The 12,992-nt window shown below is 41.4% G+C and overlaps 1 protein-coding gene across 5 annotated transcripts in view; it reads right to left on the bottom strand.

Moving 5' to 3' along the window:
• chd9 (chromodomain helicase DNA binding protein 9) overlaps positions 1-12,992 on the bottom strand; it is a 72,932-nt gene that overhangs the window by 26,084 nt on the left and 33,856 nt on the right. For 4 of the 5 annotated variants that reach the window (XR_011602476.1, XM_070970662.1, XM_070970678.1 and 1 more), the window contains 9 exons: positions 10,569-10,674; positions 6,302-6,448; positions 5,551-5,619; positions 5,244-5,299; positions 4,505-4,622; positions 4,055-4,141; positions 3,636-3,773; positions 1,891-2,012; positions 72-315 (listed from right to left, as the gene is read on the bottom strand). Coding sequence is in view for 4 of the 5 variants with exons in the window: in XM_070970662.1 (XP_070826763.1) it covers positions 72-315; positions 1,891-2,012; positions 3,636-3,773; positions 4,055-4,141; positions 4,505-4,622; positions 5,244-5,299; positions 5,551-5,619; positions 6,302-6,448; positions 10,569-10,674 (1,087 nt within the window). In the remaining variant the exon portion in view is untranslated. The remainder of the gene's footprint in view (positions 1-71; positions 316-1,890; positions 2,013-3,635; positions 3,774-4,054; positions 4,142-4,504; positions 4,623-5,243; positions 5,300-5,550; positions 5,620-6,301; positions 6,449-10,568; positions 10,675-12,992) is intronic. The other variant, XM_070970670.1, reaches the window with a different exon arrangement.

Here is a 12,992-nt window from a genome sequence, read left to right as displayed (position 1 = left end):
GCAACACCCTGATTACAAATATCTGGTAAAAATGAAAAGAAACAAGATCTCTGTGCCTCTCGCCCATTTACCTGCGCATCCCTGAAATACATCTCATACTGTTGGAGCATCTGCCGGCTGACCATGCTTCCATGGTAGACGATGACATTGAGATGGGTCCAAGTACGGAACTCGCGCTCCCAGTTGGCAATGGTGGAGAGCGGGGCGATGATCAGGAATGGTCCTTTAATGCCCACACGAAAGATCTCCTCTAGGAATGTGATGGACTGGATGGTCTTTCCCAGGCCCATCTCATCTGCCAGGATGCAGTTTCGTCTGCCAGGTGCAGATAAGACGAGTGAGAAGAGAAAAGGCGGCGAGATAATTAGGGCAGAGTAAGAAACAGCAGAAGAAAGACAAGAAAAAAAGTGATGAACCATACTAAATCAAAGGCACCTGTGTGAAAATGTAAAGATCATGTATATCCCTGGTGTGCACAGCAAACAGTATGTGTGCGGATGTGAATTTTTCAAGTCTGACAATGTTGCTGCCTGACCTACTATGTCTACATATCACTACGACAAAGGTGTGTCGTGAGCATTTTTGTTACGTTTAAAAAAAAATTGTGTTGGGATAAAAAAGAAAGCGGTGAAGATGAAGACACAGAACGAGAGCAAAGGGAGGGAAACAAGGAAAAGGCAAAAGTCCCATGATACAAAAATAATAAACTGTGAACAATGGAGGCGAAAACGACATCATAAGCAGTAATAACAGACCAGAGAGATGAGATACAGCATAATGGGAAATGCAACTGCCTCTGCTGCGTGGTGTACTCCAGCAAACCATTTATTCAGCTGTCCAGTGGGTGGGGGTATTATGTCTTGATGCTAATTGCAACGTGCAGATATTCCCACTGGCCTCTTAAGCAGCTCTCTACTTTTGATGAATCTCTCTGCGTAGGCATACACAAAATCCTGCATGCTCACACATAAAGCCAATTCCCAGGGTTAATGCAAGCACACTGACACCATGTACTCCGGATGTACTGTGTAGCACTTCTTTTGTGATCGTGGGCGAAGAAAAGCAATTGTTGTTGCAGCAGTGTGCACCTTGACAAGAAATTTGACTCTCCTCGCAGGCCCAACCAAATAACATGAATACAGCCAAATCACAGCACGCACACACGCATGCATGCACACATGCATGCACGCACTAGGAAAAGCGATTTGTTATTCATTATCTGCAGTCTCGATGCACCCAGAGGATTCCTCTTGAAATACAAAATGCCTACGTAAAATTTCTAAATCAATAAATATACTGTAGTATTCTGTCAGTGTGGGACTATTGAGGTTTCACAAGCAAATACAGTATGTAAAGAGATACAAGTTTGCTTGAGGTGTATGATTCATGTTAAATCTACTACTGTATCCGTCTTTCCGTCTGAGAGGTGTGCTGAAGCTATTAATGCCAGCTTACCTATGCAGAGTGGCAGCATGCACCCCTGTCTCGAAAAGCATAATAGTCTGTGACATTGTGATTGAAATATGTATTCCGTTATTTCCGCGTTTTGTATTATGTAATTATGTTGATTGGAAAGCAATTCATTATGCAGGTTAAATATAAATTCAGTCCTGTTCAGTTACAGAAGGCTGCATTTACAGAACAGAGATATCAAATCCTCTATATACTGTGTAATGTGTGTGGTTCTGTCTCACAGCTGAAAAAGTTACTTGCAAAAGCAGGCGGCGTGCAGTTTTCACTCTAGCTTTACCGTCATCACACCCACAAACACCCCAGTCATGACCGGGGTTATAGATGTAGGTCAGGTAACCCATAAGGACCAATTCACACCGCGGGTGAACAAGCTGTTGGTCTTTGCATTTATGCAAATACACAGTATTTAAAACTGACCTGTTATACCAGTTGAAGAGGAGCCAGTTGACCCCTTCGAGCTGATAGTCCCTGAGGCTGTTGCCATTCCTGTATTCCCTCGATTGCTCCCTCTTCTTCCACAGATTTGCTGGGGGCCGCTCCTAAGAGACAAATTTCATTTTGTCGAAATTAACTCTAAATTTATATTTTGGATAAAAACATTTATATAGAATAAAACATTTTACACATAAGGATGGAAATGATAGACATGCAGCAGTCTTAGGGAAATACGATGGTTTGGTGTATTCTAAAAATCTGTCTCAAAATAATAGACCACACAAAATGTTATATGATAGATGTGCAGCGGTAAGGATTTATGCATTTGTATCAAAACTGAGAAACACGTGGACCAACAGTTAAAGAACAGATATGCAAAGTGTGTACTTTCCTGGTGGACAGGGAGGTAAATATGGGAAGAAGAAAGATGACACGAAAAAATCTTGATGTGACTGTTCAAATCATACTTATCCAGACTATACAAATTACATGACTGATCTGTGTGTAGTCAGGTTATTATACTATACTATAAGGACAACCCTGTGTTTTGCTTTTTGCTTTAGGGAGCAGAAACTATAGATTACAACTGAAATCATGGTTCTATTTGAAACCATTTGCATTTTTCATCCCCCTTCTGTTTTAGCTCTAATACGCTGTTGCCAATTAGGTCTTGGCTAGGAAATCTCCTCTGGTAAAAGCAAAGTAATATTTTTACTTGTAGAGCAGAAACATCATTCATTGCTCTTGAAGTGACTGCCAGAAGGTGTTTTTTTCTGAGTCTCAAAAGTTTGTTTGACTACTGATGCCCATTAATTTCACCATACAGCATATTTGGAGGGTGCAGTGTACACCAACACTTCCACTAAAATTATTCTACAGCACAAAAGTCAGATTTTTAGATAAGGGGGAACCTCCCTTAATAGCACTTCAAAATATCAGCAACAAAAGAAAAAGATGGATGGATAGGTGGGTGGGTGGATGTATAGACAGACACACAAAGGCTGAATCCCATTTCACCCCTTGGCCCTCCCCCTTGGCCCTACCCCTCTGTTTTGCGCGTTCACGTGGAGGGGTAGGGGTGTCCCAATTCCCATTATGATGGAGGGGTAGGGGGAAGTGGTAGGGCTATGTACCCCTCCAAATGGAGATTTTTCCAAGGCACACTCTAAACGGAGGGGTACGATAGATTTCCCAGAATGCCTTGCAAGACCGGCAAGATGGCTGCTTCCGCAACTAAAGAAGGCCACAAATGTAAGTATTTTCTCCATGAATAAAGTTTTAAAATGTACGAAAACCACTTTATTGTCTATTTTAACGTTGTTTCAATGTGTAGTGGTCATTTTCCTCGTAAAAAATCCCCCGAAAAAAATCGATAGTAGTCGAGACAATCCGTGCTAACATGTTATATGGATGTTGACAACCGTAAAAAGATCCCAATAGCCCACGTAACAGAGATTACCACAGCGGCAGACGGCATGATTCCCCGAGATCTCCGGCAAAAGCTTGTCGCATCTGCCTACGTAAGAGGCAGTGGCGACTACTGATGACATACACGATTGTCGAAGGGGTGTCCCAATTTGGAGGGGTTGACTTTCGGCCCTACCCCTTGGCAATCCGTTTCAAGGGGCAAGGGACAAGAGGTAGGGGTAGAAAAGAGAAATGGGATTCAACCCAAGTATGAGAGCGAGTATAGTGACAAGGGAGGAAAGTTGGAGGGCACAGCTCACCACCCTGCGTGAGTCTGGCTTGACTGCCTGCAGCTGCTCAAACTCTTCAATCTTGCTCTGATCTACGTCGTCCTTCAGCTCCCAGGTACTGTCCTCATAAGGCAGAGAGCACCACTTCACCAGGTAGTACACCACCTCCTGCAGCAGGCAGAGGAGAATCAGCACTGCAAAAGACTAGAACGAGGCCAAGCTCTGCTTTCATAATATTAACAAAGGCTGCGAGGAAGCCCATTAGGATGGCCTTGGGCACTTCTGCGATACAAAGATATCACTTGAGTGGAGAATATACTAAAAGGTACCACAAAAACCATTAAAAAAGCTGAAAAAGAGAAAAACATGTTCAGACACGTAGATACAAATAAACACACACAGAAGCTGCTCATGGATATGATTAACAAATGAAAGTGGATTCACTTTACCTCTCCTGTGTCTTTGTCCTCACAATATGACACCTCCAGCACTCTGTCTACCTCTACATAGTCAGGGTTAAAGGGCTCCTCTTCCATCTGAGAGAGACAGGAAAAATGACAAGAGGGAAAGAAAGAGAGAATAAACCTAAGTGCCCACTCACCATCTGGAATCTGAGATAAGCATCACTGCTGTAACGACTCAACGGGTAGAAAGAGATTCAAATATATGCACACAGATGTGTCTGCCCACACAAACAAAGCACAAAAAGTAAATGAAACATCCACACACACACACAAAATACCTACTGTATATACATGCACACTAAACACACACAGGTCCTAAGAGACACCAAACTGTGAAAACGTACACCTGCTCATACCAAATGCCCAAATATATGTGTACACGTAAAGACAGTATACAGTGTTTCCACAAACAAAGACACAAACACACAGCCTTACATCTGCAAAGAAGAGCGCCCTCTGTGCTTGTTTCATCTTGAAACGTTTGATCTTCTGCTGAATCCTCTTGTCCTTCTCCAGATGCTGCTCTGTGGCCCACTCACAGTGTAGGTAGGAGCTGACATCCGCGCGCGTGCGCACACACACACACACACACACACACACACACACACACACACACACACACACACACACACACACACACACACACACACACACACACACACACACACACACACACACACACCAGACCAAGGTGAGAGACCCTGAAACACATCTTCGAAGCAGCATCTGGCTTAACCGCTGAGGCCACCCGATGAGCCTTTTATTGACAAGCTAATGAGAGAGTTGATGATCTCTTCAGCCATTTGGTTTATAAAAATTTCAAGTGCCACATTAATTTTTCCTTTTCATTAATGGGCTGAAAACATAAAAAATAATGCCCCTGAGTTCATAGACGAAAAATGAAATGACTATTTCAAATTTTGATGACACACATGACAATACTGAAAGCTGCCCAATGGACGGCGGAGATGCTCGTATGCTTGTGCAATCACTTATTCAGCATCCTTTCACAAAGTCGTCATCATCATCAGTTTTCTACTTCTATGCAACAGATCACACACTTACTTAAACTGAGATGATATGTATGATAGGTATAATAGACAAATTGTTTCTAACAATTCAGTTATGGTTTCATTCATAAAAAACAGTTTCTACAACACAACGATAAACTTACTAGTTTTTGTATTTTACAAAAAACTCCTCCACTTCGATCACCACTCCTGGAGAAACCTGTAGAGGGGTTTAAAATAACAGAACAATATATGATTACAAATTACACATAGAGTTATGGAATTGCTGTATTAAGCTCTCTCATAAAGTACTGTTATTTACAACCATGATAAAAGCTACAATTATCAAGTCAAATAATGTGCTGACAACAATGTTTGCGGTGGTAAATAATTCAGATCTCACTACTGTGATACTACTGGAGCTTTTACAACCACTAAAAAGCAGGAATAAACCTGTCAGCAAATCATTACCTCCTTCTTGACGATACGAGAGGACATGATTTTGTCAACAACAGCAGCATCCTCTTCACTGGGATTCTCCTACAAATACAGTGGACAAGCAACATTTAATGTCAAGTGTTACTTCATAGTCTCCCACATCAGAAATTTGCATAAGTGTCGAGACACTTCCTCATGTAAAAACCACTCACCACAGTGCATTAGTATAGTGTAATCAGAAAAAGCTGCACGGTCCCGTGCGATTGTGCTCTTCCTGAAACGGACATGTTCTGCTCTCACCTGTGCAGACTGACTGATTTAGACAACTGACACCAGGGCGGAAGCTTTGCACAATATGTCTGTAGAAACATGTTTCTGAGCATAGCTGTCATAATACTAATCCCTCATAATTTCTTTGCTGTTGCATCTCAGTGATTAATTGGCACTGAATATGTATCTTCCCTCCATGTACAGGCGTACTGCAGGGGTTCTGGCTTGTACGTCATTGTGTGGTGTTGAAAAGAACAGGCTGTGCTGCACTTCACTGAGCATGTGATGCTACAAAATGTGCTTTGACTTTTCAGTGTATAATAATTTCTTCTCAACAATATTCATGCGCATCATTGTCACAAAAACAATCCTTGTCTGACTGTTGTTTGTAAGACAACACATAGCTGGAATAATTGTAATATAATGTAATGAAATGTATTCTGCTCTCCAGTTTTCTAAATAATGAATGAATTTAAAGTCAACTTTGGGTGGAGTTGTAGGCAGAACGACTTACTACAAAGAGTTGAAGAGCGGGCTCCTTGGATGCTGCAGCGCTGGTTTTCTTGGCTTTGACAATAACCTTGACTTCATCATCTGACAACCTGGCCTCCAGCTCTTCGGCGTATTTCTTTCTCTTCACCTGGCGATTAGATCGCCTCTTCTGGAAGAAGCACATTTACAGAAAAATATTCAACTGCTATGGATTACTTCAAAGATCAATTTCACAACTGAAAAATAAAAACTTTGGATCAGGATAAAGGTTGGTGACCTTCCATAAGTGGTTGTGACAAAAATTATCTCAGCAGCTCTTTTCCAAGAATTACAGACAATGTCTCAAATGGCTCTCCAGAGCAAATAAACAATGTCACTATGTTACACCTGTAGATCACTGAAGTTACCAGTGCTCAGCTGGAAACCTCACTGAACAAGACGAGGTCAAAACTCAGTATAGGGCTGGACCATGAATTGTGCTCAGTTGTGGCCGAATTGTTACATGGACAGTTAGCGGTGGTGTCCATAATGTGAATTTGAGACAGTCCACACCTCACTATAAAAGCCTCCTGAGGACCACACTGAGGACTGCCCATGCCTATTGCTTTTCAAAGAGCACCGGCTAAGTGGGTCACTCCAGCACTTGACCAACCTATGGTGAACCTTCATCACTCACTCAGTAAGTAAGGGACAGACTTTTGTGCTTACAGAGCTGGCCCTGCTCTGCTGTGTTCCAGCCAAAACCAACACAGTACACACCGTATACATGCTCTAAATCGAGGCTCTGAGTGTCCTGCACCCTCCTGCTTAGCTTAAGTAAATTATCTTGCCGTTCAAGATCAATGTTAGTTTTTAAATGTCCTCCTGACATGTTGACATAGTTCTGACATGCCCCCTATAATTCTGAATGCTTTAGAAAACTACATTAGAGGAAGATCCTGTCTACGTTTAATAGATATTTTCCAGTGTCACTGTATGAACAGGCCTTTTGTATTCACATGTAGTGTATACCATATCTCTTGGAGAAGGCTGAAAAACATGAATCATATTGAAAAGTATAATATGAGTCCTCCTGAAAACCTTGAAAAAACATAACCCATAATGACCTAGATTTCTATACCAAGAAAAAAATTCAGAAAAACATGCTGAGAAGTCAGCCCCCCCCCCCAACACACACACAAATGAGTGCTTTAAAATCCAACTTTTTTTATTCCTTCCTGTCAAGCGTTTATAATTATCATATGCGTGGGCTGCTGTATCCTGCATCAATACACAAGCCCCTCCTAATGATAATATGTAGTTAATTAGGAATAAATGCCACTAAGCCAAAGTTAATTAGGTGTGGAGTACAATATCCCCATGGAGATATACCCTCACATCCCTGAGCCCAAGCTGACCAGAAGCTACAGTCAAACCTACCGCATGCCACGCAATAGGACTGAACCCCTGAGGTGGCCATGCATCAATTCTAGCTGTCGGCTATGCTACCGTGACTTCTTCTGCAGGATCATCCTAAATGAGTCATCAACAGACTGTTTTAATTAAGGCCAGGGCCGCCATTTATTGAGCATAATTATATGATAGGTAATAGTCCGGAAAGGATGCAAAAGCAGGGGAAGAGAGGTGGTAGGGCGAATGAGGAGACAGCCACTTGTCATCACTGCTCATGCATACATGTCGCTCTTTACTTAGCAGATATTTGTCATGGCTGTAGAGAGCTGTAGTGCTCCAATCACAGGATTGTGTTAAAGTAATAGCATTTAAGATTTTAATTAAATAAATGTCTGTTAAGTCACCATCTATCGCCAAATGAGGTAACACAATGGTGACTGAGCCTACGGCCCACTGATGAAAGCTCTTGCATTTGCAGCATTATGAAGGGGGTGTCTGTAGCGACATCCCATCAGCCAGCAGTGGTGGGTCCGCCAGTGAGGGTAGGAGGAGCTAACGCAACAGACTCACTGTTCAAATCACTTGTGTGTGAAGCGGGGTAATGTATGCAAACAGTTACTACAGTTTAAAAAATAGGTGAGTGACTACAGACAATGAAACCAGAAAAACAAGTCCACACAAAGGTTCAACCATTCGAAAATCTATTGTTGCACATTATGTCCATAAGAGGGAAAACCAATACCAGACACATACTACTTGCATATTATTTCAACATAAACAAAAGATCTGCATTCCTACAACGTTCTAGTCCATGTTGTTTAATTTTCAATCAATGACAGTGATGTGTCCAGGGTTTCCACACATCCTGGAAGAGTTCAATGTCCCGGATGAACAGAAGTTCTGGCCACATGTTATCCGATTATGGACCCTACTTTCCCAAACTGAAATTTAATCCCTCCAGGTATTTGCTCACCATCAATGTATGTTCACAGAAAGTGTTTGTTTTTGCCGCTGGCAGGCTTTCTTCTACATGTCTGACAACATTATGGAAATGATCTCTACAGACCTTTCGTTAAAGACTAAGATCCTTTCAGTTTAACTGGAAACAGCTACTACACCCCTCTCGCTAAAGCCACCAGACTCCATTCACAAAAACACAAATTTTATCATCATAAAACACACTTCATTTAAATGTGACAAAGACTAAGTAAAACTCACGAAAACCTTCTTGACTCATCTCTACACTGTTCCAACAATCACCACCAACTCTGGTTTGGTCAAAATAAATTTTCAATCCACCAAATCAGGAGAGGAGCGAGGAACAGGGCAGACATCAGAGAGGCAGCAGGGGAAAATAGCGTGTTGAGCAGAATATTTTCACATCTAACTAATTATTCTCACCATACTGGATTAGAGATTTTATGTTGGAAAAAAACAGTAATAATGCAATGCGGTCAGTGTATCTGCGGTGGTGCTGCTTTTCTTTTTCCACAATCAAATCTAAATTTTCAACCATTGAATATTTGGATTATTTTAATTCTAATATATATTCAGATTTATATTTATATCAATATATATATTTAGATTTAGAACATTTGTTGACAGCCTGACTGCAATTACCACCAATAGGTGCTGCCAAAGATAATTAAGAGATCTTGATGATTGTTACTTTAAAATAAAGAAAAAACATGTGTCCCCTACTTCATAATAATATCATTACTGACCACATTGAAAATAGCCATAAAATTGCAGGTGGGGTTTGGCAGTGTTGTTGATCAATATCAGACAGTAACTATTCATGTTCCACTATATACGAACAAGAGGTTTGTAATCCCCCCTTCAATGAAAAATTAAATAGGTGAATTACTGATAATTTATCTGGATTTTGCATTGCATTTTATATAACAAAAATTATATTTACCCTCCCCAGTACTTCACTTGTAAATTTCTATTACTGAATGTTAAAATCTTAAAAACATGCAAAATATTGCCTGGCATGTCCATTCTTCGAGCTGCTGTTATTTGTTTCAAAGTGAGGTAGGAACTAATGTTCAGCTCATATCTTTTAGACAAGTTCTTATCCATCAGGATGTGATGGTTGCCCTTCCTGTGGCATTTTTTTGCACCTTGAAAAATCTCAACTGTAGGTGAGCAATCATCAATTTTCCTTGTGTTTAGTGGAAAACAAAGTGTCATTACTCTGGATTTGAAAAAAAAAAAAAAAGTGATAATTTAATTTTGCTGTGTTATCACACTAAGGTGGAAACCTGAGGGATATAAATTCACTGGCTGCTGTGGCAACAACATTTCCTTTTAAATGAAAAACTGTTCAGTTGTTCAGTTTAGGTGTGGGGACTGTGCAGGTGCGAGGTGCTATTGTCGTGTTATGTGTGCAGCGCTGCAGATGTCTCCGTCATCAACGCAGATAAGAATGTGTACTTGAGATAGCCACCCACTGCAAGACCTCCAGGTGAACCACAGAGTCAATCCCGTCAGGCTCAGACTATAGCTGTGAAGCTTTCCTCTCGGCTCAGCAGCAGTGTGAACAATCAGACCAGGAACGACACTTCACTCAGTGCCTTGTACCAGAAGGGCAACAGAAAAATTCCATTTGTTTTCTTTCAGCAGAGATGTGACGCCACAAGCAATAACACCACCACATCTGAATAAAGTGGGGAATTTAAAAACTATCAAATAAATTCCCACCTAAAATCACAGGATTGCCTCACAGTTTGAATATTTCAATTTGATAAAGTGAGATGAAATACACCACAAAAGCTCCCAAGCACGACAACCCCACTTAGGTTTATACTGCATGTGTGTTCATGTTTATTTGTGTGTGTGTGTGTGTGTGTGTGTGTGTGTGTGTGTGTGTATGTGCGTGTGCTGGATCTTACCGAGTCCACATTTTTAGAAGTGTGTCGGGAGGGAGGGTCATCATCAGACTCCTCTGAAGACTCCGGCTTTCGTTTTTTCTTCTTCCCAATCTTGATGACAATCTTCCTGTGGGAGGGAAAAACACAACATGAATACGATGAGATGAAGGCCAGAACCATGAAAACCTGCTCCACGTACATGCAGTAATGTTTACTGCTTTGTTGTTAATAGGAGTATGTTGTGTTGTCAAATGCCATTGAAGTACAGCCCGGAGAGACAAACTGTCTAAAAACATGACTATAGTCAAAGTCTATGTACATTCAACCCCACTGGTTGTGAATCTCACAATGGCGTCAGTGTTCTTATCAAAAGTTCTAAAATATCAGATGAGGATAAAAATAACTTCAGTGCGGTGACCTTGCCCATGTGTATGAAGGCCAACAAAATACTAATACTGAGCTGTTACTGCGTCAGTATCAATGTATTATACGGGCAAATTCATATTTTGGCGGTAATTTTGGAAAATCTTTGGATTGTCTAACTCGAGCTGAGCTTCAGATTGCAGACAACGAGAGAGAACAAAATTTCTTGAATGGTAGCATCCTCCTGCAATGCAAACCCAACTCTTTCACTGCGCTTCACAGAAAAACCTCCGGGCAAAGAGAGCTGGCATTTATTTCAGAATAAACACAGAGAGTATTCAGTTAATTCTGCAGTAAATCTACACTAAGACAGTTTAACAGATTTTCTGGATGGATAAGGAACTGCTGGGGTGAGGGACGGTCTTAAATGGATTTTGAGAAAAGGATGAGGCTGTGTTGTCATACAGACGTTAAAAAGAGGCTTACACTCCATGGCAGACAAACATGTCGCAAAGGTTGGACGTGTCTCGCAGAAAAAAAGGCCCCTGCAGGGCTGCACCAGTATACAAGACAGAGTGAAATAAGAGATCATAAATTTGGGCACTGCCGCTAGTAAACAATACATCTGCAGCCTGTACTCTATAAGAAACACTCTCTGCACAGCTGTCAGCATGCAATATTTGACCCCGACATACATACAATGGCAGCCTGGGGGCCCGCTGAAGAACGGTGAGAAATGCTTACATGTATTAACATGCTCATAATGGGAGCTGCCAGAGTTTATGGAGAAAGGAATTCAGTGCTTTGCTAAAGCTCCACCCAGTATGTGGATCCAGGCCGACGTCATTTGATCATAATTTGGCAAATATTTTTCGTTCAAGCTACTATTGCTTATTTGTGAGTGTCGAAATTCTCACCATGGCCTAATGTCCAACTGCAGCATCAAGACAGACTGCGGGGATGTGATCGTATCAGGAGCCCAGATAGCAGCAGATTGTACAATGAATAGACCCAAGCTTATACTTTTCGCCAGCGCTTCATTCTATCTCTCTCCTCTCTCTTTCACACACGGTCACATATTATTTCTCTGACCTTTCCCCATATATTCTCTCACCACATATGCAGAGACTTCCCATCTTGCGCCTCTCCACATGTATTATCTCTCAGAAGCCACAGGCGCCAAATCTCTGGCTTGGTGTGATGTTAATGGGAAAAATAAAATAAAAACGCCGCTATCATACTCACACAATACGGCATCTTCCCTTTCTCACTCTGCTTGCATACACACAACAAATCCACACAGCCGTCCGACAAATAAAAACATGCTCTGTACTACACACCCATGCACACACGCACACACCCAGACAGAGTGTTGCACGAGCGGGTTTGTCTCTAGTGAGAAGGTTGTCCCTGTGGGGCGTATTCATATGAGATTATATTAGAGACTCATACTGAGAGTGCACAAAGATTCCCATGCTAGCCAATATTCTCCCCTGTTAGCTAACAAGTCATTCTGTTAGATAGCATGTCAGTTCCTCAGACACCAAACGGGCCCACTAGGAAGGCGGTCAGCCTGCAGGATATGCAAGTAATGTAGGGAACAGCAAGCCAACCTGTTACGACAGCGTATTAGCTTGTTCAACAAGTCAACCAACCACCAAGAGAAACACTGCCCATATTCATAAATCAATTCCATTAGATGAAGGGGACAGCATGTCTATAAACTTATATTAGTTAATGTCAGCATTCTTAGCCGTAACATCCTGGTTTACTTCCATCATGGACATAGACATTTGACTGAGATATAATATTCTTAAAGCCAAAATTAATCCAACTTCTTTCCAACTCATCTGACTGTGGTGTTGAGTAGCTTCCCATTCAATTCAGTGATTGAGATTGACAGTTTCTTGAAGGGTTGAAGCAGCAATCATGTGCAATGTGTGAGATTAGTATGTAGAACAGAACTGAAAAACCTGGAGAGGCCTGTGCATTTGCATTGCCTCAATATAAGTTTCTGTAATGCCCTTGTTTGATGAATTCCCTTGACAGAGACATACTTCAGACACGTTAAACTCGCCAAAC

The sequence above is a fragment of the Chaetodon trifascialis genome, chromosome 1 (genome assembly GCF_039877785.1).
Source record: "Chaetodon trifascialis isolate fChaTrf1 chromosome 1, fChaTrf1.hap1, whole genome shotgun sequence".
Classification (NCBI taxonomy): domain Eukaryota; kingdom Metazoa; phylum Chordata; class Actinopteri; order Chaetodontiformes; family Chaetodontidae; genus Chaetodon; species Chaetodon trifascialis.
Note: the sequence above shows the minus strand (reverse complement) of the source record. Positions and strands in the feature narration are given on the sequence as shown.